A 27987-nucleotide genomic window follows, 5' to 3' on the forward strand; every position below is an offset into this window, starting at 1 on the left:
ACTTTTTAGCCAACTATTAATCTTGGATTTTCTTGTCTTAGGCTTCCAAGAACAAAACACTTGTTAAATGTCATCAATGAAAACTTTGGCACCCTTGCCTTCTGCCGCAGATGGCTGGATCGTTTGGGAGAAAGTAAATACTTGATGGCTCTGAAGAATCTGTGTGACTTGGGTATTGTAGATCCATATCCACCATTATGTGACATTAAAGGATCATATACAGCGCAGTTTGAACATACCATACTTTTGCGTCCAACATGTAAAGAAGTTGTCAGCAGAGGAGATGACTATTAAACTTAGTCCAGAGCCACCGCAATACCTTTTATTTTCTAAGCTTTGTTGGAATACATTATACCAGAATTAATTTGCAACCTGTTGTCTTTAACAGTGGACCTATGTAATACTTTTATCCATGTTTAAAAAGGAAGGAATTTGATCAAAGGCAAACCATTTAATGTAATTAACCAAGGAAAAAGCTTTCAGGACTTTGAAATGTTAACTGTTTTCCTTCTGTCTAGGAAATGCTATAAAGCTCCAATTAATTAGGAATGACCTAATACATTTTGTTTCAAACACCTAAGAGATGCTTTTCAGATATTTATATTGCCATATTCTTAATTGAATGCTTTGAATGACCACATCTAGTTCTGCACCTATACCCTCTGGTATTGCTTTTTAACCTTCCTGGAATCCATTTTCTAAAAAATAAAGACATTTTCAGATCTGAGAGCTATATTTCAATGTCTGTGGTTATAATTCTGTACAGGAAATAGTTTAGCTTAATGTAGGAAAATGTAGAGCCTTTTATCTGGATTGTAGACCTCCACACTGAAACTTTTCTTCTGACGTAGTGGCTAAAACAAGATCTATAGATGCATAAAGTGGGAGGAGAATCTTCATAAATTAATATACAGCTTTAGGCATATTTTACCTTTATTTTCTTTTTAGGACCATATTAGTCCTCGTCTCTCATTTTTCTCCTGACATTGGAAAGATCTACTTAAAACATATTAGTAGGAACATTGTACCAACTTAAAACCTTGATTTACTAAAATCTCAACCTTTAGATCCTTTGTCCAGTGGTAGTTATTTATTGAGAAATGTATTCAGCTTAGTAAGTGAAAAGGGCGCTTAAAACCACACAAATAAAGAAAAACAGGAGTACTTCCCATGTTTGGATCTTGTTCTAGTTAATTTTTAGGCTTTTTCATTAGTGAACCAAATTCTCTTAACACCCTGCCCCTGTACTGGCTTGAATTCATAACATCATGGGCGGTATTTCAGGAAGTGAGGTTATAATGATGCTCATAGCAGCTAAGTGCAGAAGTTAAATGTGAGATGCCTAATACTTGTTTGAACTGAGCCCCACAGTTCTTGAGCAGATTGCTTGAATTCCGTGTAAATGATTCGTTGGGAATGTTCCCACGTAATTTCAAAATTGTTATGTACCAGGGTAAAGCCTTAATTTGTATATGCTTTAGCACAATAAGATTGCCTCTGGGATGCTGTTTAGTTTGTATTTTGTTTAACATTTTTCTCCTAAGAAACCTGACTTCTGTACTAAATCATTTATTATACATTAAAAAGTTGCTCTTTCAGATTAGAGCTATAAATGTTAACTTGTGGGATAAACAGTATAGTTTTTAGCTATATGAGCCATGTTTATTATGGTGCTAATGTTCAATAGCTACCTTTGAATAATCTCTCCATTTACTCTGATGATGTGCAAGTGGCAGAGCTCACCAGTTCACGCCTGGACATGTTACAGGGCTTGTGCCCTCCAGCTAGCTCTTTTGGGGTTTTGAGTCCATACCTTTCTGATGTGCTTTGGTGGGAGGTGTAAAGTATCTTGATTTCTAAACCCAAGAACTTTCGAATTGAGTCAAGAATTTGTAGCTTTGTAAAACCTCTTTAGCAGTAGTGATCTCAAACCAATTTTAAGCTTGAAGCTCCCTTCCCAATTTGGGAGCAGTGGCATCACTGCATGCCCCGGGATGGCAAGGGATATGATCTTGTAAATAGGAAAGCTGTTACTTAAAAATTGTATTGTTCACCTACTAGCCATGTATCTCTTGAAATCATTTTGTCATGTTTACAATGATGTACCTTATTGGTAACAAATTATTAGCTTGATGTTTAACAATAGTGCCTTTAGTAAATTATTTTACAACCAAAACACGTTGTTTTTTGTTAGATCCACTTAGCAGAATGTGTAAGTCCACAATGAGATGTACTGTAAGAAATATAAGTTTCTGTTCATTGACTAGGTTTTAGTTTTATTTTAATAGCCTTCATTTTTTTAGATCAGTTTTAGGTTTGTAGCAAAACTGAGCATAAAGTACAGAGTTCCCATGTACCGCCTTCCTCGACTTCAGAAACACAGAGCCTCCCCCATAGGTTTTAGTTTTAAGGATTTAAAAAGTAAAGGGCTAAGTCACTTACTACTTTCTCGTATGTATTTACATTGAAGTAATACTGAAACAAGCAACTATACCATTGTAAACAACATAGCTTCCAGAGCTGTTTTTAACTGTTCCACTAAAATTAGGTACTAAAAGGTGTAGCAGTTTAAGTATAAAGTAATCCTTGACATTAAGAAACGCTAGACTCAGGTATCTTGACCACAGTAAATCTTTAATGAGGTATAATAATGTTAACAGTTGAGGTAACAACTTGCATAGGTATTTAATAGATGAATGATTTTAAACCTTAGCCATTTAATACTCGAGCTGTAGTTTTGGCATGAATGATTTGTTCAGTGATAAATTCTCATTGCACTTCACGATCAGCTGCCTGAAATGATTTCAACCTGCAAGCAAAACCCACTTGAGAAAAAAGATAAATCATCTTCCAGTGGTTAACACTTAGCTAAGATATTACATAGCTCTTCTATAGAGGTTAATGGATTCTCATCTTTCTGAATAAAATTAAATTAGCAGCTGTAGGACTTTAAAGAGATCTAATAAGGTTGTTAGGGAAGAGCAAAGAGTATTACATACTATATTTTTAATAAAATGCAAGTTAATTTTTTTTAATTTTAAAAAAGTCAGGGCCCAGTGTTTGAATATCTAAGAGGCTCTTAGTATTCACATAATCCTAGCAAGAGTAACTTAATCCAGGCTTTAGTTATTTAGAAAAATGAGATACTGAATATTTTGCCCAGATGCCAATATCTTGTGTGTCCTATGCAATTTTTTCTCCTCGACTTATTTTTATCCCTTTAAACTAAAAATTTCAAGATACAATATAGTACAAAGCTTTAAGAGATCTAATGTTAAATATATAAAATGAACTCATATCCAAGTTGAACTGTACTTGTATTATATCATAATATACTGTTTGCTACATTCAGTTTTTTTATGACTGCTTTATTAGAATCTGGACAAACCTATTTACTGCCAGACAATCATTATAAATCTCGGCCAGCATTGTTTTCATGTCCATAGTACTGAAGTCATTTAAACATGCTATTTATAAAGCTGTCATCTTCATTTGTATACAGTTTGACTATGCCAAATAAAGAACAATTATTAAAACTTAATAAATTTTTGAAAAAAGGAAGTTCCAATAACCAAAATAGTGTCTGTTCTGAGCCCTGTAACACACAAAGCCTCAGGAATATTAATGAGTGTGATCAGTGAGTATTTAAGTGATACCTTGATATTTCACTTTGTAGTAGTTTAACTCCCTTTAGAGGGCAAAGGTGACTTCAGTATACAAATCTGAAAGAAATGCCTTTTTTTTTTTTTTTGGTAAGACTATTAGTGAAAAAAGTCTAATATTCTGTCTGATAAGAATTTGTATAGAAAATAGCTATAAAAGATAAATAAGAAATGTATAAAATGATGCCACCTGAACTTCTTCAGTAGAAGATTGCACAAATTCATGATCTGAGCCAATTAAGACATCGAAATATAAAAGAGGTAACACCAGTCTGAGGTAAACACTAAAAGTTTAAAACTCCCAAGTACTTGGAAAACGTTTAGTTACCTGCTGACATTGATACACATATACTTATGCTAACTTCCTCTGTAAAAAAGATTTGTTGTAGTTAGATACAAAATATGTAAACATAGTGTGCACTGATTAGTAAGTAAAAATAAAAACAATGAAGCTCAAAATTAAGTCAGCCCTTTTAAAAAGTATATATACAAATCACAAGAAGAAAGCCCCACTGTCTTTGGATCAGCTAAGGATTTCATTAGAAGAGGCATCAGCTTCTTCATTGGGATGTTGGCTACCAGACAGGAGTTCTGGAGGCAAGAGTTTAGAATGTCCATTCTCAGTAACTCGCTGGGTATAAAACAAGATATAAGCTTGGGCCTTGCATACTTCATCCATAGTGCACATGCTTAGCTTGGAATCATTGCAGTGTACCCAGAACCCTAGAGTGAAGCACAGAAATACATCTTAATGTTTACAAAGGAACTTTAGAAGTTTCTAGTATAAATGAAAACATGGATTTAAAGACAGTTTCAGTGAGAGCTAAGCTTTTTTCAAAGGGAAAATAATAGTCTAGCCAATTTATTTCTTTAAATTAGAAATACAGCTTGGGCAGTATGTTACTCTGGAATTATCTACCTTTATCCTAGAAGTAATTTGAAGTTACAGAATCTGACCGATTGGTTCACTTGACACTAGCTTTAATTCCTGGTATAATCTTACCAGTTCATGCTTTGCTGATAATTATACTGTAAAGCAAATAGTGTACAACTCATGGTAGTGTTAAATTAATTGCCTTCATGGGTTATTTGGGGCCTTTTGTCCATACCTCTTTTTTCTAAGGTTCATGGAGGCAGTAAGTAAAAGTTTTATATGTTAGAACTTGAACTCAAAGTTTGTTCCAAATATCTGTGATCTGCCAGTTCGTTAGATGCTTTGTTCTTTAACGAAAGTAACTGAATTAAACCAGTTAAAACAGAGGATCTACTCTTGGAAGTGTGCCTTTAGCACTCTCTGACCTTTAATTACTGAGACCATCCTTACTATTTTATCCCTTCAGCTCTTAGAAGTCAAAACTACCACAATCCTGCATAAAATATCCCATTTTCTGCACAAAACCCCCTGTTTTTTATGAACAATACTGCAGAAGCATTCTTCTTGAAAGAAAACAGAAGTCAAGTGGCTTTGCTTAAGATTACTTAGTGGTCAGTTTAGAAACCCTGAAAGCCTGAACTCTGGCTTCCAAAAGTCTAACCCAAGATAAAATACTTTTTCTCGTCTCTACCTCCTTCGGAATTATAACAGTAGGCAGTGTAGTGTCCTGAGCCAAATCCTTTCCCGTGGTGCATTACTACAGCAGATAAATCATAGATAAAACATTCTGGTCTGAGGGATTTCAGGGATTCCCTGCAGCAATAGGGCTCCATGTTTAAGATTTCTTCAAAGCCAACATGAACACCAATCTTCTCTCGGTTATTATGTCCTGACCACCTACGAACAAATCAGGGTAAAATTATCAACAAAATCAAGGGAAAATAACCACGTACTAGGTCCAAACTCATAATAATAGAAGGCCTCAGCGTAGAGTACAATCATATATAATAAATAGTGTAAATAGAAAATCCTTTCAATGCTAAAGTTGGCTATAAATAGAGGAATGTAGGCTTATTTACCAAACAGGTACAGTCAGGTTGTAAAATAAATTATTTGGCTTCTGTAGTTAGATGACAGTATAGGAAGAAAATTAACTTTCAGAAAAATATGGCACTATGGCATTTTCCCCCTTTGAAGAGAGAAATTCAACACACCAAAGGGTTTTTAATTCTTACTGTCTTGTCCATACTTTGAGGAGGATGTTCCAGAACCTAGAGTTTGTTCCTGGGAGACATAACCTGGACCTTTCTTGGCCAGGGGTGGAGAAGAAAAAAAACAGGGCACCTCTAATTCCTCAGAACATTTCAGAGCTCTTCATACTAAAAAAATAGAAACTGTGACTCTTCCCTGTGTGTAAATCAGTATAACACCTGTTAGTGACAAAACTCAAATAATGTCCCTATACTGTCAGTTTCTCAGTCTGTTGGTCATGCTTCCCAGTACGGGGTCTATGCATGTAAAGCAATGTTTTCATCTTATGCATAGTATGAATTGGTGCTACAGGAGAAAAATAATGTAATATATGTTAGTTCTTTCAAGAGATTATAATCCAACTTGGGGTGGTATGGTGCAGAGACAAAAGAGAGACAGATGAAAATGTAGTATTAAAGTATTGGGGCTTCCCTGGTGGCGCAGGGGTTAAGAATCTGCCTGCCAATGCAGGGGACACGGGTTTGAGCCCTGATCAGGGCAGATCCCACATGCTGCAGAGCATCTAAGCCCATGTGCCACAACTACTGAGCCTGCGCTCTAGAGCCCGCAAACCACAACTACTGAGCCCATGTGCCACAACTACTGAAGCCCGCGCACCTAGAGCCCGTGCTCCGCAACAAGAGAAGCCACCACAATGAGAAGCCCGCGCACCGCAATGAAGAGTAGTCCCCTCTCGCCGCAACTAGAGAAAGCCTGTGCGCAGCAACAAAGACCCAATGCAGCCAAAAATAAATAAATGTTTTAAAAAAGTGTTAAAACATGAGGTTAAGACAGCAGGAGGTAGAGAAGGGAGAGGGGCATATAGACAGGTTTTATGAAGGAAAAAAATGTGAAAATGCTTATTAGTATGATGTAAAATGTGGTATGGAACTAAAGCTGAGACTTGCAAATTATGTCATCTGCTGGACTAGAAGTCATATCCCAATCTTTCCCTATTAAATGTATAAAAAAATCCTGTATCCAGTGTACCTTTAATCTTAGTAAAGATGGAAGACGAAGCATGGAAAATAATGGGACTTGCTTAACCTAAGTTCCTGTCATTCTCACTTATCTCCCTTTTATTTTACCATAAAATTCAAACCTTAAATTATTTAATTATGCTAAAAAGTTATCTAATTAGAAAATATTCATTTCTGCCATTTGCAGCAACATGGATGGACCTAGAGATCATCATACTAAGTGAAGTCAGAGAAAGACAAAAATCATATGACATCACTTACATGTGGAATCTAAAATGATACAAATGAACTTATTTACAAAACAGAAACAGACTCACAGACTTTGAAAACAAATTTATTGTTACCAAAGGGGAAAGATACGGGGGAGGGAGAAATTAGGAGGTTGGGATTAACCTATACACACCACTATATATAAAATAGATAATCAACAAGGACCTACTATATAGCACAGGGAACTCTACTCAATACTCTGTAATAACCTATGTGGGAAAAGAATCTGAAAAACAATAGATATATGTATATGTATAACTGAATCACTTTGCTGTACACCTAAAACTAGCACAACATTGTAAATCAACTATACTCCAATATAAAATAAAAATTAAAGAAAAAAAATATTCATTTCTATCAATAGATGGGTACCCATTATTTTCTGCTGATAAAAATACAGTAAAATGATAAAGAAAAAGATAACAGTATATCCAGAATTCATAATGGTTTACTTCTGAGAGGGAGCAGGAATAGGACTAGGAGGCACACACATCGGAGCTTCTAAGGTATTAGAAATGTTGTTTCTTATGCTTCTTAAAAGCTCTTGGGCGCCCCTCCCCAATCCCATTCTCCCTTTTATCTTATATACCCTATGTATATACCCTATGTATATACACTGGCAAATACAATAGTACTTTTTGAATAGATGAAGAGAAAGGAAAGAGATAAATGTGGTGGTAATGGCTGCATAAAAATGGTCTCTGAATCAGAAATATGGCATGAAGCGTCAAAAATGTTTTGGGCAGAAGATGGAAGGGGGTCAAATAGGTTTAAATTAAGGTGAGCTTTAAATGGCAGATTAAAGAGTCAATTATGAAGAACAGGAGGTTCTTCAACGATTTATAGTAGCCAATTAAGTACCAATTTAAGTACCATAAATTTAAGTCCTTTCAATGCTGTCTTTATGGAATCTTATATGTTCTCACCTCTCCATGCTACCTGGCCCCCTGAACAATATTCACCTCCTAACAATCTTCCTGTTTTCATTCCACTTGATTTTACACACCATGGCAGGTCTCACCAGACTTTTCACTAAACTTTTGTTATATACCCTTTCCTTCCTTCATACCTTTGTTCAGGTTGCTCTCAGGCTAAAGTCCTCCTCCTGTATACACCCCATTCATTCACTTAATATTTCGGGGCATCTACTGTGTACTCAGTTCTAGGCTTTGGAATATAGGAATGAAAAAGACAAGATCCATGCCATTACTGAGTTTCTGTTTGTGGGGAGAGAAATAATAAACTATTGCAGATACTGGTTTTTGCCATGAAGCAAAAATAGGGTAGGTAACGTGACACTGAAGGTTGGGTGGTGCTACTTTTAAATAGGATGGTCAGGGAAGTCCTCTAAAGAGATGAAATATGAACTGAGATTTAAATTATACAAAGTCCTCTATGCCATTAGAGAGGCTTTGGGAATGTTTAGATTTTGCCTAACTCCCTCCTCCAAGGCGCTGATAAATCATTTTGTATATAGTTTGTGATACTTGGTATTTCTACTTCACCATTATTTCTGGGCATGCCTGATTATAATCTTGTTGAGAAAAGAATCCAACCTTATATTCCCCAAAGAATATGAAACAACATCTGGCATTAAAAAACACTCACATGGTATCTGCTGACTGTACTTTTAACAGCTTAAATAACTTTAGTCAATTATTTCCATTAACAGTGATTATCTCTGGGAAGTGGGACTGAGAGAAAGAGGTACTTTTAGTTTGGGCTTTTACAGTACCTTCTGTAATGTTTGAATTTTTTTTAACATGTATTCCTTTAATTTAAAAAAGAAAGAAACCGGCAACAACTAATATGTACAAGAAACATGATCTCAATAGTTTTCAAATCATAGCACATAAAGTAACTTCTCATTTCTTAAGAGAAAAATAAACTCTCAAGTTAACATGGTTATTACAAGGTATGAATCCATATGCTTTGATTAACCAACAGATTTGCCAACTAATTTATCTAAATATATTTCTGAAAACTAAAGCTTTTTGTTTTTGTTTTTAACTGCTTGGAAGTGAACTGCTATACCATTGTTCAAATATTTTCCAAGCGTGAAGCAGTTGGGTCAAATACTCTCAAGTTATAGATTTAAATTTTAAAAATTTTATGCCTAAAATATGCTGAATACTCTCAAATCAAATACTCTCAAGTTATAGATTTAAATCTTAAACATTTTTTTTAATCTTAAAAATTTTATACCTAAAATATGCTGAAGATTAAACACTATAAGCAGGGACTTACAAGGAGAATGATACTAGCAGACCGAAATGCGAGGGGTCTGCTGATCAGCAATACATTCTGCAAGGGAAGATAATCAAGGAGAGTTACTGAACATGGTGTCTGTGATTAGGGCTAGAGACAATGACATAATTTTTTTCCCTTAAAAAAAAAAAACAAGTAGATAAGTCATCTAGCCAAGTATTAAAATTTATTCTACTACTAACCTGAATCGTTTGAGATGTAGTCTGAGAACCTGAGGTAGGTGGCAAATCATAAGCTGTTTGTGGGCTTCTGTGAGTACAACTGGTTTTGAGGAAAACTTTCTACGCTTTGCTGTGATATTAAAGACAGAATGAGATGCAAATTTAAGGATACAAGGAAAAGCTGGGTAAACTCAAAATAATTCAGACATGCATTATCAATTAAACATCTACTGCATTACAGGCATTTTACTGTGTTAGAGATAAAGGCACGGCCTTGCCCTCAAGACACTTAGAATCATGTAAACACACAAAACTTATGAGCTAGTCAAGGTATACAGACATGTAAACAAATAAGCACATTGACTCTTGAACAATAAAGGCTTGGATTACACGGGGCCACTTACATGCAGATTATTATTTTTTTCAATACATGTACAGTCGGCCCTCTGCAGGTTTCGCATGCACAGATTCAACCATGGATCGAAATTTACATCCGCAGTTGGTTGAATCCGCTGATGCGAAATCTGCAGATACAGATGACCTACTACGGAATTTGAGCATCGGTAGATTTTGGTATAAAAGTGGGCGCTCTTGGAACCAATCCCCCATATATACTGTACATGATTTAATATAATCCTGAAAATAAGGCAACAGAATGATACTGGGCTATAATATTTTTAAATGGATTTGGCCATGCCAACTAACAGGAAAAGTTAAAACTCTCCCTAAACATACTTTAATATACTCTGAGTCTAATTAAAACGTTTCATGGTCAGTTCATTTCTTGAAGCTAATCAGGATCCCGGGGGCATGGGGCCTTCCTTCCAAGAACACCCATCCCTGCTTCCTGGGGATCCACCCCAGCACTGCCCAAGAAAGCAAGCCTTTACTAGCTCAGCATCTGAGGTCTCCCTCAGTATCTTGCTATTTTAGTACCAAATCTTAAACAAGTGGAAATGAGGATTCTTTTTTGTTTACCCCCCTGCTTCTCTAGAGGTCCACCTATGGACCTTGTCCTGGCTGGGCCATTGGCTACCAAAATTTGCTCTTGATGTCTAGGAGCTATTCTTCAACTTGTACAACTGCGACTCCAGCCGTAGCAGCAGCTGCTTCTCATGTAGGAAGTAGAATCAGTCCACCATGAGGCTGTCCTCTAACCCATCTCCTCTTGCTACCAGAAGCCTTTCCTCCAGGTCTATGCCCCTGAGATCCAGGTATCGGGCTGCTGCTGAATGTCAAAGACCTACCTTTGGATTGTCATCCAGAAATATATGGTCCAAGTGTAGCTACACAAACGATGTTAACTCCTTGAATTATAATTTTAAACATTCGCCATTATGTATTAAATTAAAGCAGCTCTTTTAGGCCCTTATTTGGTGGACCGAGGAGACACACACAAACATGTTATAAAGCCATATTCTGCATTTATTCATATCTTTCTACTCCCAGATTTGGTGATGGAAGCACCTAGGACCATTCACATTTATGTCCAAGAAAAAAAATACTTCACTATACAAATTTGATAAAGGTTTATTTTCTTTTAACCTTATAAATCTTAGGCTCCTATAAATTAACAGATTTTATATTAGGCAGCACACAGAAAACAATGTTAGTATAAGTTGTTCTAGAATACTATCAACTGATGTGCCATTTTTTCAATGCTGGAACAGCCAATGTTTCTTTTTATTACCTTAGAAGTTTAGTATCTAAAGCCCTAGAATCATTTTTTCAGACATGGAGCTTAAGGAGAATATCTGCAAATATAAAGTATAAACACTAAAATGCCATGTACACATCGACAAAGATAAAGAAACTGGATAAAGACACAGAAGATCCGATGTGGTTTTGTATACCGTTGCCCGGAGGATGATGCTTCTTTAATTGAAATGGCTATTTCATCCCCCAGTGCTGGGTTCCTATGCTCGCCTCTATCAGAGAGCTTATCATAGTAGATCTTAATTGTCTGTTTCCTCCATTAGGTATGTGAGCATCTTGAAAGTGTCTTACGTCTATCCACAGCAACTAGAACAATTACTAACATAGAAGAGACAGTCAGTAGATGGTTTTTGAATAAATTTTTGTTTTTATGAAGCCAAAGTCCATAGCAGCAGTCCAGCTATATGTCTTATTTCCTATTATAAGTATGTAGACACACACACACACACACACACACACATATTATCTATATATCAATGTTTTGATGTAGCAAAAAGACTCATAAAGCAAACATTTCACTCAGTACTAAATAACATGGTTACCTTTTACTATTCCCCTTTGCTACTTTATTCTGCCCTCACATATTAAATTTAAATTTTATTTTATGAATTCTTTCTATAATTTACTATAGGATCAAAACATTTTTAATGTCATCAATAAGGGAAAACAAACACATAGTTCACAAATGCCAATTAAAAAGTAGAACTATCCAGCCAAGTTTCTTTTGATAAACTAACAGTTTATTTCTGTACCTGCTACTAAAGGAATTTATTCCAGCTTCCTTCACTTGTGTTTCTCTTTGCTAACCTTAGAAAAGCAAAGAGAATATACAGCTGCTACTTACAATTGCACTGGTCACATATGTAGATTTTTCCTTCTAAAGCTTCGGTTTCTGTGAATTTGGCCAACATTTCAGTAACCAGACATGGCTGGGAAGCAATATCTTTTCCACTGCATTGGTATCTTTCTGGAAATTCCAGTGACAAGTCCCAGAAAGGTTCTATGGTGTTTGATTTGTTGTCACATGCAAGACATGTAACCTGCAAATAAAAATATTAGTTTCTCAGATTACAATCCTTCTGTCAAAATATTTATTCCTTTCACTAGAAGTCACTGCCAGTAAATTAGCTCTTCTTCTGAAGATGCACTATCAGAATTCTGAATAATCTGTTTTATATTATTTTCAGAGAATAATTTTTTTCTTCCATAAATCCATCATGCATTGATGGGCTTTAACTACTAGGCATTCGAAAAGCTCCAAGGGCATTAGTCAAGTCTGAATTTAGTAGAAAACCAAACCATGGACTCAGTTATATACCCATTGTGTGTATATATATGTGTGTGTGTATGTGCGTCTATACATATATAATATATATGATATATATTTATATAAATTTAATTTAATGTGTTTAGATTATTAGACTTGAGGTTCTTTGCCCCTTTTCCTTCCTCATCTTTCACTGATTGATTTTCTCTCCCCAAATCCCTACAACCTCTTAACCATGATACAAGTAAAATACTACTAGTATATTTTTATATACAGATTTTAAAATATCGTATATTTTTATATATGGTATATTTAGTATATATTTTGAAGCCTTACCAACTGATAATTTCAAAGGATAGTACATATAACATAAATATACATATAATATAAATATTATACATATAATATAAATACTCCCACTTAAAGCAAACATCACTACATTAAAATCCTCATCAAAATATAGGAACCATACAGAATATGAGGCCTTTCTAACAACTTATGTAGGAAACAGAGTAACTGGAAAAGGAAAGAATAATAATTTCAGTAAAGCATTCAGCAGGATTTAATGCCAACAAACACTGCCCATAACTGAAGACAGACTCTGTAGATCTAAAAATCCACACATGATACGAAATATCACTAAACTCTTTCATAAAAGCTATATTCCTGGAACAAACAAAAAAATAAAGAGGCCAATTTTAATGTAGATTTTAGATTTAACACAATGACACAAAGAAAATAATACTCCTGGTGTTTAGTTTGGGAACTCACTAGGACCATGGTCTGACCTTTTGAGAACAGTTTCTTGAATTTGGTGTGGGGGTGGGGCGGGGCGGGGCATTCCAACCTCTGAATCTCCTGAGATGACCAGTTTCCTAAGTGTTTATTACACATTGAAACGAAGAAAGCAAAATGCTACCACAACAATTTTTATTAGTTTCAAAATTCATCCATAAAGGAAAAAACAAGCACATAACCACTCTTGCACTATTCAAAATATAAAATGGCAACTTTCTGGAAAGAAATTTGCAGCCAAGTATCAAAAGTCCTAATGTTTGACAAAGTAATTCTACTTCTAGGACTCTGTCCTAAGGAAATCATTAGAAAAACCATATTAATTGATCATGACATTATAATGATGTCTGGAAACAGTTTACAAGTCAACAATATGGAAATGATTAAATAAATTATGGTATATACATATGATGGACACTGAAATGTTGTGAAAAGAATGATCAAATATTTTGATGACTATGAAAAATCCTTACATTATTAAATGAAAAAGTGAAAAAAAGCAGGTAAATTCAACATGACCATACAATTAGTGGGAAAAATATGTATAAATATTCAGAAGAAAAAAAAAAACCTAGATGGAAATATACCAAAATATTAATAGTTTTATGTGTGGGTTATGTGGAGTTATAGTACTAAGGGATGATTTTTCTTCTGCATAGATTTACTATACCATATAGATTTTCTATACGGTATATATTATTTTCTTTATAATTGTGTATTTTAACTTTTGCATAAAAAGTTAAAAATGGCAGAGAAAGATAGTGGAAAAATAAAATTGCATGCAACACAAGAAGCACAACTCTTATGTGCTAATTGACACAATGTAGAATCTATACATTTCTGAAATATGAAGGGAAATAAACTTCATAGATATTCCCTAAGAAATACATTTGAAATATTTAAACTACATTCCAGAAAAGTATGCTATAAAAACAAAAGGTGGTATCATTACCATGAAAGTTGAACTGAGAAACAGAAGCATGTGTATAGGGGCCTAATTGCCTCAGTTAAAAAATAAACTTTTTTTTTAAACATCTTTATTGGAGTATAATTGCTATACAATGGTGTGTTAGTTTCTTCTTTATAACAAAGTGAATCAGCTATACATATACATATATCCCCATATCTCATCCCTCTTGCAAATAAACTTTTTAATAGATCTTTATTGGAGTATAATTACTTCACAATACTGTGTTAGTTTCTGTTGCACAACAAAGCGAATCAGCCATATGCATATTGACTTACTTCACTCTGTATGACAGACTCTAGGTCCATCCACTTCACTACAAATAACTCAATTTTGAATAAACTTTTTTTAAAGCTCTATGCTCTGGAAAAGTAGAGAGCCGATGTCTAGTAATAGTCTACCAACAAGTCCACTCATTCTAGAGAATCATTAATTAGATGGAAGATTCTGGTTTTGTGACTTTCACAAGGGAAATTTTTGCGGGTGTAATTAAAATAAAGGAAAACCATTTAGGATATTTCTAGATGAAATCACATTTATTTACCTTAAAATTTTGCTACCTACTTGTTAAAGTTTTCAAACCTTGCCCCCTTTGGTTCTATAGGAAATCCTCCAGGGCTACTCCTTGGTCCCTGAAATTTCTCAAGTGTACACCAAATCCATTCCCAGTACAAAAGTATCTTCAGGGCTTCCCTGGTGGCACAGTGGTTGAGAGTCCGCCTGCCGATGCAGGGGACACGTGTTCGTGCCCTGGTCCAGGAAGATCTCACATGCCGCGGAGCGGCTGGGCCCGTGAGCCATGGCCACTGAGCCTGCACGTACGGGGCCTGTGCTCCGCAACGGGAGAGACCACAACAGTGAGAGGCCTGCGCATCGCAAAAAAAGTATCTTCAAATCTGTTCCTTGTGGGATTAAACTCTTCTCAATCCCTCAGAGAACGAATGCAATATCATTAACCTAAGAAGCTCTGTTTCCTGATTCCCTCTCCCCATCAAAAAGTTTTAATACCATGGATGTAAAACTACTTCCAATGATTCATGAAGGAAGCAACTATAAGAGTGAGCTGACTTCTTCATACATTGTAAAAGTGACCAATTTTGACCTGACAACAGTACTAGTGCTAACATACTCGATATACAGAGAATATGCATTTTTTAGGCTTCACTTTATGAATTCCCCAAGATGAAAATAAGATTTTTAAAAATCCATACCTGACTAAGAAGTTGTCCATGAAAGATGTTATTTACAACATTCAGAACCTGCTTGATAAGTTTCCTTTGAGAAGTGGGGATAAGAGCTGGTAACCTGGTACCAGTTGTCTCTAGTTCATGTTGTATTTTATCCAAAAGCTCACAAAGAAATTCCTGAGCATCTTGTTGGGCATAACCACGAAAAGCAGGAATTAGTCTCCATACTGAGTGTAGCATAGCAAATGGTGAGACCAAGGCCCACTTTCCAGACCACATGACTTGGAACAAAGTATGCAATTCATGACAGAGAGAAATGTATTGTGAACTTGGCTCCCTTGGCTGTATAAGTTCCATCTTTCTACTCTTTGATGCTCCACCGCTTAGTCCTGATGATAAACTTGGATGTCTGGGGCGAACAGAGCATGTTTCTTTTTCTTGGCATTCATTCATTTGATATACTGTATCTGTGGTTGGAGGATGCTTATAAGATGATCTTGTTTTATCACTAGCTGTCACAGCTAGCCATTGGTTCAGATCAAGTTTTAAAAAACATTGTCGAAAAATAAGTAAATGACTTAACACTTGAAGAACAGAATTCATATAGCAAGTGTTTCCCAAATTTCTCAATCCTGTTACACCAGGAGTTACTATTGGTCTTCGTTTAACAGAGGAGTCACTGGCTTCTTTTAGTCTTACATCTTCTGAGGTAGATACTACTTTATCTTTTGCTGGTGATGCTGAGGCTTGCAGTGGTACTTGAACAGGAACTATTTCTACTCTGGTGGACTCAGCTAGACCTTGCAAACGTAAACTCTTTCTTGGAGGCATACTTTCCAATTCTGCTTTAACTTGATACTCTAATTCTTGCCGTCTTTTCTTCACTTCTCTTTTTGCTATTTTTTCCTGAAATTGTTCTTGCCTTCTTCTTCCAGTGGGTGACTGTTCAAACCAAGTTCGAAAGATTTTACCCATTAGTATCCTTCTCCTGTGCCAAAGAGCAGTACACATTTGATCTTCATTTTGAAGCAGAGATTGGGTGCCATCATGTAAGAAATAAGAATCATCACTTGTACCCACAGACCGTAAAACCCTTCCACTACGAGTGGTGCAGTGATAATTTTGACTTTTGATTGCACTTAATGTACTTCGTAGTAACTTCAGGTCTCCAATTGCATTATCATTAAGAACATAATCATCACAAAGGTAACAAAAAACATACATCTCGTTCACCTCCAATGCAACAGGATGACTGCTTTCTTGAAAGTGCCTGAGTGCATGTTCTTCAATATATCTTCCACAGGCCACATGGGAACAGCTAAGGCAAGCCCAAATAGACTCAGTTGTATTGCAGTCCACACAATGCCATTTCTGAGGGTTGAGGATGGAATGGTCTTGAGCAAGCCGCAACTGCCCAATGTGTTTGCACTTATCCATTGTTAGCATTTATTTAGTCTAGCTGAGAAACACATAATCCAAACAAGTCTCTGTTCATAACATTTGAAGCATCTGAAAACTAAGCAGAACAATGTAAATTTTTAATAAAAGAAAAACAAAAAGCCAATATTTTTCTTTTTCACAAGGTATTTTTTCCAGGAATTATTTTATTTTTCCAGGAATAATTTAATAAAATTGCTCTCTCTGCTCCCAGTACTTGGGCTGCCTGTCATAATATCATAGGCAGTTCTCACTTTTCATTTACTCTAGACTTCACTAATCTTTCATCCACCTTGCTCTGAAAGCACACACACATCACCTAACTTTCTCTGATGGTTCCTTTTAAAAACTTTGTTTTTAATTTTATGCCACCATCTACTGGTAAAGAATGGGTAGCAATCCCTTTTCACATCCCCTTTTATCCAATAGTCTGAAGGCAGTTTACAAAAATATTCATTTTCTTAAAAATTGGGACTGGCAAGACCCAAATACATCTCATTAGTGTCTATATTCTGAGAGCCCTAAGTGGAGTTACTAAAATATAATCATAGTTAAAAGCATGGGTTTTGAAGTAGAAGAACTTAGGTTTGAAGCTACCTCTGCCACATACTGTTTATATGTCTGATTTGATCAAATATTCTAACTTCTCTAAACTTCATCTGTAAAACAGGGAAGATCATACCACCTTCACAGAATTATTAAAGGACTGAGATAACAAAATATCTGGCACATAGTATGCTCAGATATTTTGTGAGATATATAAATGCTCAGGAAACAATAAATATCTACACATAGCTATAGTGAACAAATCAATATTACATTCTATTTATTTAAATAATACTAAATAAAAATACGAAATATTCTAATTAACTACCATTTAAAATTTGGCTTTCCAGTAGTAAATCAATAATGACCTTTAATTCATGGCTCTGTAACGATGATAGACTCTTGATTTGATAGACTTGACAGTTTGCCTTAAGGAAAGAGAAAAGCATTCTCCCATTCTGTCTTTGTATTTGAATAGACTCTCAGGAATGTGCAAGGATGTATAAGCAAATTAAGAAAAAAGAGGAAAAATATGAAGTGAGTGGCAATATAATGAACTTCTACATTCTGGCAGGCTAAGCATTATCTGAAATTAGAAGCTTATTTCAAAAAACAAACCCACAGGGCTTCCCTGGTGGCGCAGTGGTTGAGAGTCCGCCTGCCGATGCGCGGGACACAGGTTCGTGCCCCGGTCCAGGAGGATCCCACATGCCGCGGAGCGGCTGGGCCCATGAGCCATGGCCGCTGAGCCTGCGCGTCCGGAGCCTGTGCTCCGCAACGGGAGAGGCCACAACAGTGAGAGGCCCGCATACCGTAAAAAAACAAAAACAAAAAACCCCACACACCAAAGAAACTTAACATAATAAAACAAATGTGATTCTGACCCAGAAACTTGTTCCTTTATCAGTTAAAGAAACACATCTGCTACCTGAACCTAAAAAGAGTGAAACGAAATCTAGTTAAAAAGTAGGGAATCACAAAACATTTTCTTCATTAACATAAATTGAACACAAATTTTAGGTTGCAGCTGAGGACCTAGATACAGAGCACTCACAACATTGTGTGTAGCATGATCAATGCTTTACATTTTTTAGGACAGCAAGACTATGAATTTCAATGTTACTTGCAGATGCTGCCCAAGGCCCTAAGAAAACTGCAAAGGTAAAGTTGATTTTTGGTTTTTCCCACCTCTTTTTTGTAAAATCTCCTAGCAATCAGAGATACTCCTGCCCACCACCAATTTCTTAACTCTTAAATACAGGGTTTGCTGAATAAAGATTTAAGACTGCCAGCCCCAGCCCTCACAACTTCACACACTTCACTTCTCTTCCCTCAAAATTTCCTGAGGCCCAAAATCTGGTCAAATATAGTATTTTATTAGAACTAGCATTCAACAATAGCTGCTAATGGCAAAAGTAAGACATCAGTGATTAATATGCTCCATTACCCTAAATCCTTCCAGGTACTGAGGTTAATAATCTTGGAATCATACTTGTCTCCTCTCTTTCTCTCTCCCCACATCAATCCTTTAGGAAGAATGTTTGGCTCTACCTTCAAAATATATCTAGAATCTGATTACTTATTATCTCTACTGCCACCACCCTGGACCAAGCCACAATCAAGTGGATTACTGCAATTAGGCTCCTAAATGGTCTACCAGCTTTGATCCTTGCTGCCACCAAAAGTTTACTGTCCACACAGCAGCAGCACACTCTGCCTTTAGACCCAGACAATGAGGGCCCAGACCTGACACGTTAGAGGGCCCCTGCCTGGCCCTCATTATGTGGAGTCAGCAGAGTCATGGGATGTGGCCATCTGGAACAAGCATACATCCCAAACTCCCCTTTTAAACTGCTACTTGGGACCTGGAGAATTCCCTGCCCCAGTCATCCTCAAATCCTGCTTCCAGGGCATACCAGCAATAAGAAGCCACTGAAGAATTCTATAAAGGAGAATGACACAATCAGATATGTAGGTTACAGAGGGATCTGAACGGCAGATCTAGAGGAGGGATGAGTAATTAAAGGAGACTCTACTGCTCCAGATATTACAAGGAAATTAAAGCTGTAGCAAAGACAGGAGTAGAGGTAGATTAGTGCTGACCAAACACTGGTTGAAAGAACTGACCCAATATGGAGATTAAGTGAAGAATCTAGAGTTCTCTTCTATCTACTTTTACTTAAAAAGGATCATATAAAGAACACAGAGATAATTTAGTTAAACATTTGTTTCTGGCAAGTCATAGACAATAATTATTAGTTCAACTTCTCGTAGAGATGAAGTGGGAAATGCTGTTTATTTACACTCAAATTATTTCATTCTAAAATTTTAAAGAGGTGGTATGAGTTGACACCTTGCAGAACATTCAGAAAATAAGGCTCAAAAGAAAAAAAACCTAGAAAGAATATATATATATATACACACACACACACACATATATGTATGTGTATATGTATATATATATATGCATTCATTCATTTTTGGGTTATCTCGGGGTACTAGGACTACAAATTATTTTATTAATCCAGATTTTTAAATTCCCCAAAATAAGTTTTAAATAGGAAAGATAGTGTTAGATTATAGACTAGTCTCTTTACTTCCTTCTTCTCTATATCCTGCAAATACATTCCCTTAGTTATAAGGAATTTTCCTATTTTGTTACAGTTGTTACTAAAAAATCTATTTAGATGATGGCAAGGCCCCTGACCTTCAACAGGAAGTGGCCTATAATCAAATAGCATAATTCCATTTGATGCAAAATTGTAAAAAGGGTGAAATGTTGATCAGATGCCATCTCTCGGAGAGGCAATATAGCAGGGAAGAGGTCTCACAGCACAACAGACCTAAGGAATCCAAATGCCTGAGTCTAACACTCGGCTGCATTTATTACGTGACATAGACAATTATTTATGTTCCACATACCTCAGTTTTCTTATCTGTAAAATAACAGTAGTAATAACATCAATAGGGTTGATGAGGGAATTAGGGAAATTTATATTTGTAAAGCACTTACAACAATTCCTGGCACTTAATAATATGGCCCTTAGTACATCTTACCTGCCAATAATAATAATAATAATAATAATAGTATTACTACTACTACTATTTATTAATATTAATATTATAAATGCTAGCTTCCCTCTAGTTTTATCACTTTTAGCCAGGGGTTCTTCTCAGGCAAATGTGTACTAAGGCAAACTTAGGTACTAACTGATAATTAAGATGTTAGCTGAGGACTAAGGTCAGACCTCTCCCAGGGGTATTTGCATTTTAAAAGGCGATCTTTCAGATAAAATCTTTTTAAAAATCCAAAGAAGTGAAACCAGAATGGTGGAATGACAGATCATGAGATTAATATTTTAGAGTAGGGGGCCCACTTGCTCAGTCTATTTATGAAAGAAACCAGTAGGGGGTGGACGACCAAGCGAAGGGCAGGGAAGAATGAAGGAGCTAGAGAGCCAGGCTGCTGCCACCAGAGACCTCCAGTTTGCTCTGCTGCCTGGAGCCATAGCTCAGAGACAGTTACTAGAGTACCCCAAAGGGGCCTGGTCACACAAAGATCTAAAAGCCTGGCCACAGCTCGGAGACAGTTACTAGCGTACCCCAAAGGGGCCTCGTCACACAAAGATCTACAAGCTTGGAAGAGAAGAAAGGGGGATGGGAGTATTTCTTGACACTTCCTATTTTCCTCTACTGGGTTCAGAGCACTTCTTTTCATTTGCTAATCCACTGCTGAGAAGCTGTATATTAGATCTGTTTGGCTCCAGCAGATAGGATAAGTGATTTGGGGCAGTATATTCATTTTATAGAGAGTTAACAAAATATTTTTGTACCCCCCACATGTAGATTCTGGTAAAATATTACCTGTATCTATATATAATAGCAATATACAAATAGCCAAGATGTTTTGAATGAAATCTATATATAAAGATTAAAATTACCTATATCATTTCTCATATTTAAAAAAAGTTTCACACTTTAAATTTCACTTAACAGCTATGAAATGGCTTTTTTTAAAACCAGATATGCTATCTTTATTTTAAATACAGATGGATTTATAAATATTCTGAAAGCTTCGCTCTGTCATTCTTCACTGCTTAAAGACAATAAAAATTTTAATTTGTTCAAAGAAAACCATTCAAGCTACTCAAACTTTTCATGCCATATAAATGAGCAAGCATCTTTATTTTTACAATTCCCTTCAGCAAATCTCTAAAGTTTACAAAATAATTGTATTTGACTTGTTGAAACCTAATTATTTTACAGAGTTAGCATACCATTAAAGCAATTATAAAATAGAAAGCTAAAATGACTAGAAGAGAAATAAAACGTAAGATCTTATTAGATATGGTATTTATAGTCAAAGGTTTATATCCACACAAACATCAAATAAGATTACAGGTAAAATATTTAACTTGTTACGGTTCGACAGCACAAAACTGCTTATACTTACCACACAGTGAGGACTCTGTAGAATCTATTTTAATGGCTCTTCAAACCTCTTCTTGTAATGAACCCTTTCTACCAGCAGAGGTTCAATGGTCAGATGTAGATAGCCATCTACCAAGTCTTTATCTTCAGACCTAGCCCTTCTGAACCAGTGCCAGGCACACTTCAACTCAGCTTACCTATACATCTTGCCTTCACAGAATTAGCTTTTCCAATATTCTCTTATTAAAGATACTGTATTATCATTCAAGTACCCAGGCTACAAATCTTACACTTTTTTTTTGATTCCTCCCTCCCATCTTTTCCATGCGAACATTCAATTTGTCATATATAGTAGGGTTATCATTCCCCAAGTCTTGATTCCTTTCCATTTCCAGAACTATCATTCTCATTATGGACAAATCATTCTGAAGCACAGCAGTAACCTCCAAACTGGTCTCTCATCATCCGGACTCTCGCTTTCCTTCATAGTACTATCCTGCCAAATTAATCTTCAAGTTTGCTTTGAGCCTTTAATGCTTGTACTTAAAATCCTCTGTTCCTCATAGTCAAGTAAAGCAGTGGATTTCTAACTTCGACTAAGACTCCTTTAGAAACTTTACATCAGGTTCCAGTAAATGTGTGTATACATGTAACACACATACCTGGAGCAAAAGTTTCACAAACAATCCTTATAAAAATAATGTATTCTGATATTTCCTATTCTATTTCATTTAAAAAGAAAATGCTGGTCACAAATCACTAAACGGCAGTTTTTCAAATACTGCAATAAAAAAATACTTTACATTTGACAGTCGTGCTTTCAAAATTCTCCAGATTCCAGCCTATCTTCTTCGTCTCATCTTATTACCCCTCTGTCATGAGCACTCCAGACAAAAGGAATAATCTCCAGTTCATTTCCTGAACTCATCTTCCTCATTCCCTCACTTCCACCTTTAAAAAATTTTATCTATCCTCCAAGGCCCAACTCCTTCATAAAGTATTTCTAGTTAAGAAAATCTTCTTCCCTCCTAACTTCCTAAAAGGCTTGAATTGTGCCAAATGTGAATCCTTGGGTTTATCTGTGTGCACATCCTTACTCTGCCAACTACCTGCTGGGTAGGTTCCCTGTGGTAAGGGAGGGACTACTCAAGCATCTTTTATCTCCTTAATAAGAAAAGGTAAGGGCTTTATGAAGATCCTCTAGGTTCTATAGCCATACTGTTTCAGGCTACCAAATTCTTGGCACAGTCAACTAGTATTAACTGCAGGCCCACTTCAGTTTTCTTTGTGTCTTTTAAATCAGTGGTTAAGAATAGAAAGTCATTGATCACCAGTGACCAAAACTGTCCCCTCCTCTTAACCAAGTGGCCGTTTTGCCCAGCTAAGGCAGTTTCCTGATAGTTTGTGATGTCATTATCCTACTTCCTCTGTTCTTAACCGAAGCCTACCATGTGTCTTGTCCCATCCTACGTGCTTCCAGATGCCCAAAATAGATCTTACACAAAAGCAGACTGAGAAATACTTCCCCAACCCTAATTGGGGTATTTTAAATTTTGGTATGACATGTAGTGACCCTTTAAATAAATATTTGTGCTCCAAATATAAGTATTACTAAAAGCTATAAGAATCACTGAAAAATTAGAAGGGTAACTAATTTTTTACTTCGAAAATGAACAATCCACTATAAACTTTTAGTTATCTTTAACATAATGATCTTTCTCAGGTGACCACTCACTTTCCACCTCAGTTTCTTTAGAAAACACTTAGAAGAAAGCATAGAAACTACAAGAGGTTAGGTACCACAGATCAGTTATATGAAAGTAATTTAGATTTTCTCATCAGTGCAATTAGTAGCATAGTTTTCAGATTTTTCTCATTAAAAATGTTTTTATGGAAGTCTGGAAGTTACCATGAAAAACAAACACAAAAATAGCCAAACTAAATTACTATTTTAAAAAGTGACATAAAATGAGGGAAATGGCTAATATACATTTCTAGAAAGTATTTTAAAATCTGAATAGTCACTAATATAACATCATCATGCTCTATTAAGAAACTTCCCTCTTTCATAGTTTATACTTAGTCAAATAATCATCATATAAGATTTACCTTTTATATAATGCCTAGTGTGTCTTATAGGCACAGTTTTTACAACTATCAAAGGATTGTTTAAAACTCTTATAAGACCACATGATAAATTCAAACTCCTGAACATGGCATGTAAGAGTTTTCAAATTGTGGCACAATATGTACTTTTCTACTTTTATCTATGACCAGCCATTTCCCACACATCTTTTGTTAAAATGTTTTTATATACCAATGACCACATGGTGAATAAGTTCAATTTTTTAAACATTTCATAACTGGGATATGAACTCTTGTTTCATAGGAAATGGGTAATATAAATACTTATATAAATTATATACTTATTGAAGAAAAAAACATGTACCACTGGGCATAAAGTAGAATATTTAAATAAAATTGTCACAGTAACCATCTTTATCTCATTAAAGAAAATTCTCCCGAGACTTCCCAAGAGGGATGGCATATGTTGAACCTTTATTTAACAAAGATAATTTTTGTAACAAAACTTATTTTTCTTTTAACAATACCAAATAACCTAAACAGATCCTCTAGAAGCTATTAAAAGTAGGAAGATTTGTTATTTTCCATGATAAAAGATAGGAGGAAATGGCAATTTCAATAGGAAGTAGGCCTTAGGAATTACTAACCACCACAATCCTTACATGCATTTGGATAAGAATGAAAATAACTATCCACAGTAATTAGGGCAAACCTTACCCACTCCTTATAAGCAGTTTTCAATTTTCCATTTATTTCATGGAACCACCATAGTACCCTGTTCTCTTAAGAGATGTTTATAAAATGCCAAGGGTCAAGCATAGTGCCTGGTACATATAAAGGGATTCAATATTTTTGAATGAACAAATTATTGAATGAATAAACACAATGGGCTCTCTAACTCCCTCTGCTCCGTCTTAGGTATGCTATTATGCCTATTATGTGTTTTGGCACCTCTCCTTGTCAATCATGATGTATTTCCTTTCCTTTATCCTTAGAAAGGCTCTGGTTATTCTTTCTTCCTCTAGAGATCTAGAATCTATAATTACCCGGATCTTGCTTGAAACTCATTAAACAATAAAGGATACTCTTTCCCTGGGCCTTCTTCAAGTCTTAGCATGCCTCTCCTGAGGCACAGAGATTGTATCTAGTTGACCATCTAAGGAAAAGCAAGTTCTGCTGCCAGATTATTTGATTTCCTCACCCACCACCGCTTACAAGTATTTCATTCACAGGCAATTTTGTTCCAAAATATTTATCATTACATCAACCCACTGCAGCTAACTTCATAACAATAGGGGAAACATTCATAAAAAGATTGACCATTCTACCATGGGTCTAGTAAATTGAGCTCAAATACTTTGTGGGAAATGGCCAGACTGTTATTCTAGTACATATATGACTTGGCCTAACAAGTATATTCTTGCACTATAAATTAGTTTTCTATGGCATGTAAAACTCCATTAAAAATGAATTTCTTATAATAAAGTGTTTATGATGTCTGAAAGTGCTATGAAAAATCAATTGTACTTCTTATAGTAATCTTGGTCAGAAGCCAGTATTGGTAGAATCCTTTTATATTTTAGTTACTTGTCACCTGTTTGGGCTGGGCCTAATGGCAAAACTGTCCCCATTACTGAATTCAGGAAATGATTGGGCATACATTTCCTATCTTGATTAGACTCCTAAGCGCATGCTCTCAGCCTCTCTCTAATCTCGCTCAACTAGACAACTCCATTAGAATCTGGCAATGTTCCTTCTGGCTAACATTGCCAGGAGGGAGAAAACTTCAAAGCATGTTTTTTTCTGCTACCAAGATGCCAAAATGTTGCCTTTCCCTGTACTTCTGTATGATCCAAAAACCCAATTGAGCGAACATTTACAGAGGTTTTTCCTCCATGTTAAGCAGTAAGTCAGGTGCTAGGGTTACAAATAAAATACAATCAGACTCTGCCTTCAAACAATCCAACAAGCAGAAAATCCTCTTATGTACTACCAATGCTATAACACTCAGTAAGATTCAAGTGTGTAGAGGAAAAGTTTGGTAGAGGTATATATGATACCTTATTTCTTTCTTTTTGGAGTGCAAGAAAAAAAATATGTGAAAAAGGGAGGTAAAGACAATTGGGTAGAAACAATATACTTCAAACATTTAACCCAAATCTTCAACGGATTTCCCATTTTAAATATTCCAAAAAGTTTATCATTGTATATTACACTAAACATGGATTCACCAATCACTTACATTTTTTTAAGCTTAAAAAAAATGTGGGACATTAATGTTTTCAACGAAAAACAAGACTTATGCACAATCAAACCAGTCAAAACACTTCAACTTTCTACCATGTATATGTATTGAACTCTCTGTTCAATATCAGAATGTGTCTAAATTTCAATATGAATAGTCTACAATGATAAATACTGGAATGAAAAATCTGCTACCCATTGCAAAATTAATGGCTAGGACACAAAAAGCTAGAGAAATGGCAGTTCGGGGGAGAGAGGCTAAATGAGACAAAATGTATTAAATCTCTTTCAAATGGCCTGAGACACTAAATTAAGGTTAAAAAGATTAGGGTTCCAAGAATACAAAGTGTTCATCTCTTTCAAGACAACTAAGTACTGAATCTCACTGTGATTATGAAATATTCTACGAACATGTGCTTAACTTATGCTTGGCTTTCCTAATTTGATCACAGTGAACAGCCAATTCTTTTTCCTTGTTTATACCTAAAGCTGGTATTAAAGACAACTCAAAATGGAATTCCAGGCCCAACATTACCACCCCCCTACTTTTACCCCACAGGCAGCTACTTAACAGATAATAAGGAATTCAAGTGCAGGGCCTGAAAGTCGTATTTCTATGCTAATTTCACAACCCCGTTACTCGCAGGATCTGACAAGGCTTAAAAATGGGGAGCGGGGGTTTGAGGATAAAGCGGCTCTCTCAAGGCTTGCTTATTTTTTAACTTCCAAAATTAAAACTGCAAGAAATTATCCAGTTACCAGTAGAATTTACAACAGCTCAAACTTGAAGTCGAAACAATTACCATGTTTCACTTTCTTTTTTATTGCGGGGGTGGGGGAGAGGACGAGTCCTACTATTTCGTAAACTTGAGCAGTCATTTTCTTCTCCCTATGCTGACACATTTCTTTATGCCCCCCGAATAAGTTTAGCCTATTAGCATTCCTTCCCCGAAGGCCAGCGGGAATGGTTTAGAAAGCTGGTATTCAAAAATCCCAAGTGTCTCTAAGTGGCAGCAGGTGCTGGCAGTGCCGGGACCCGATCAATGGAGGCAAGGCAAGACATTCCTTCTAAATGGAGGACTAGAACCGCCCTTCCAAAGCATCCCAGGGGCGCTTCGCGCATCACTTGGCGGCACTCAGAGCCAGGAGGAGGATGCGGTTTTATCTCGACAGTGTCAGCTCTACAGAGCGCCCCAGCCCGCATCAGATACACGATCAGATTCGCGATTACATCTCCTCCAAGCTCCGTCCGGCACGCGGGTCGGGGCACAACTCCCCCTCTGCAGCCCCTCAAGTCCCCCAAATTTTGCCCCTTCTCCCAACTCGTCCCCCGCCCCCAGCCGAGCGCAGGGTGGCTACGTGGTACCCCTGGCCACAGGGGACGCCGCTCCTGGCAGCATCTCTGGGGACTCACGAGGTGCCGGCACCGGCCAGGGCATCGCTCGACCCATCTTAACTTCCCAGAGGCGCCAATTCTAAATTCGCCGGACCCGCCGCCGCTGCCGCCACCTCCTCCTCCACGCGCCCCTAGGCTCGCTCCCCTCAGTCCGTCGGCAGCCCCCTCTCCCTCCCTCAGGACCCCTGCGCCCTGCGCGGCGGGAAAACGCCGCTAAGTGCCTCCCGGCCCTGGGGGCTCCCGTCGCATCTCTGCTCCAGCAGGGAGCCTCGCTCCGCCAACCGCCGCAGCCGCGCGCGCCTCTCACGCACACTCACCAGCCCGAGCCGGAGCGGCCATCTTAGCGCTCATCTCCCGCGCCCCACTTCCCCGCTCCCCGGTGCCGCGGCTACAGCAACAGCGGCGGCGGCGGCGGCCCGGTCGGGCGGCTACGTCAGCGGTGACGCCGCG

The 27987-nt window shown here is 36.7% G+C and overlaps 2 protein-coding genes across 3 annotated transcripts in view; one reads left to right on the plus strand and one right to left on the minus strand.

Annotated features, from left to right (window-relative positions):
* The window catches only part of METAP2 (methionyl aminopeptidase 2), a 30622-nt gene extending 29887 nt beyond the window's left edge, over positions 1 to 735 (plus strand). For both annotated transcript variants that reach the window (XM_022562372.3, XM_022562371.3), the window contains exon 11: positions 42 to 735. In XM_022562372.3, coding sequence (XP_022418080.1) covers positions 42 to 294 — 253 coding nt within the window. In that variant the 3' untranslated portion in view covers positions 295 to 735. The remainder of the gene's footprint in view (positions 1 to 41) is intronic.
* USP44 (ubiquitin specific peptidase 44) lies at positions 562 to 27987 on the minus strand. Its single transcript, XM_089921145.1, has 5 exons — positions 15423 to 27987; positions 12027 to 12222; positions 9488 to 9596; positions 5228 to 5433; positions 562 to 4385 (listed from the first exon to the last, which is right to left on the minus strand). Exons 1-5 carry the CDS (start codon positions 16842 to 16844, stop codon positions 4186 to 4188), a joined length of 2133 nt encoding a protein of 710 aa, XP_089777271.1. The 5' UTR covers positions 16845 to 27987; the 3' UTR covers positions 562 to 4185.

The sequence above is a fragment of the Delphinapterus leucas genome, chromosome 11 (genome assembly GCF_059928025.1).
Source record: "Delphinapterus leucas isolate spDelLeu-1000000601 "Yukka" chromosome 11, BTC_Dleu_Yukka2, whole genome shotgun sequence".
Classification (NCBI taxonomy): Eukaryota; Metazoa; Chordata; class Mammalia; order Artiodactyla; family Monodontidae; genus Delphinapterus; species Delphinapterus leucas.

Excerpts from the sequence above, each read along its gene's own strand:
- USP44 (XM_089921145.1), bottom strand. The coding sequence starts at position 16,844 with ATGCTAACAATGGATAAGTGCAAACACATTGGGCAGTTGCGGCTTGCT. Across the intron at positions 5,434-9,487 it reads CTACATCTCAAACGATTCAG|GTGGTCAGGACATAATAACC; the intron begins GTTAGTAGTAGA and ends ATTTGTTCGTAG. Across the intron at positions 4,386-5,227 it reads CTGTTATAATTCCGAAGGAG|GGTTCTGGGTACACTGCAAT; the intron begins GTAGAGACGAGA and ends GCTTCACTCTAG.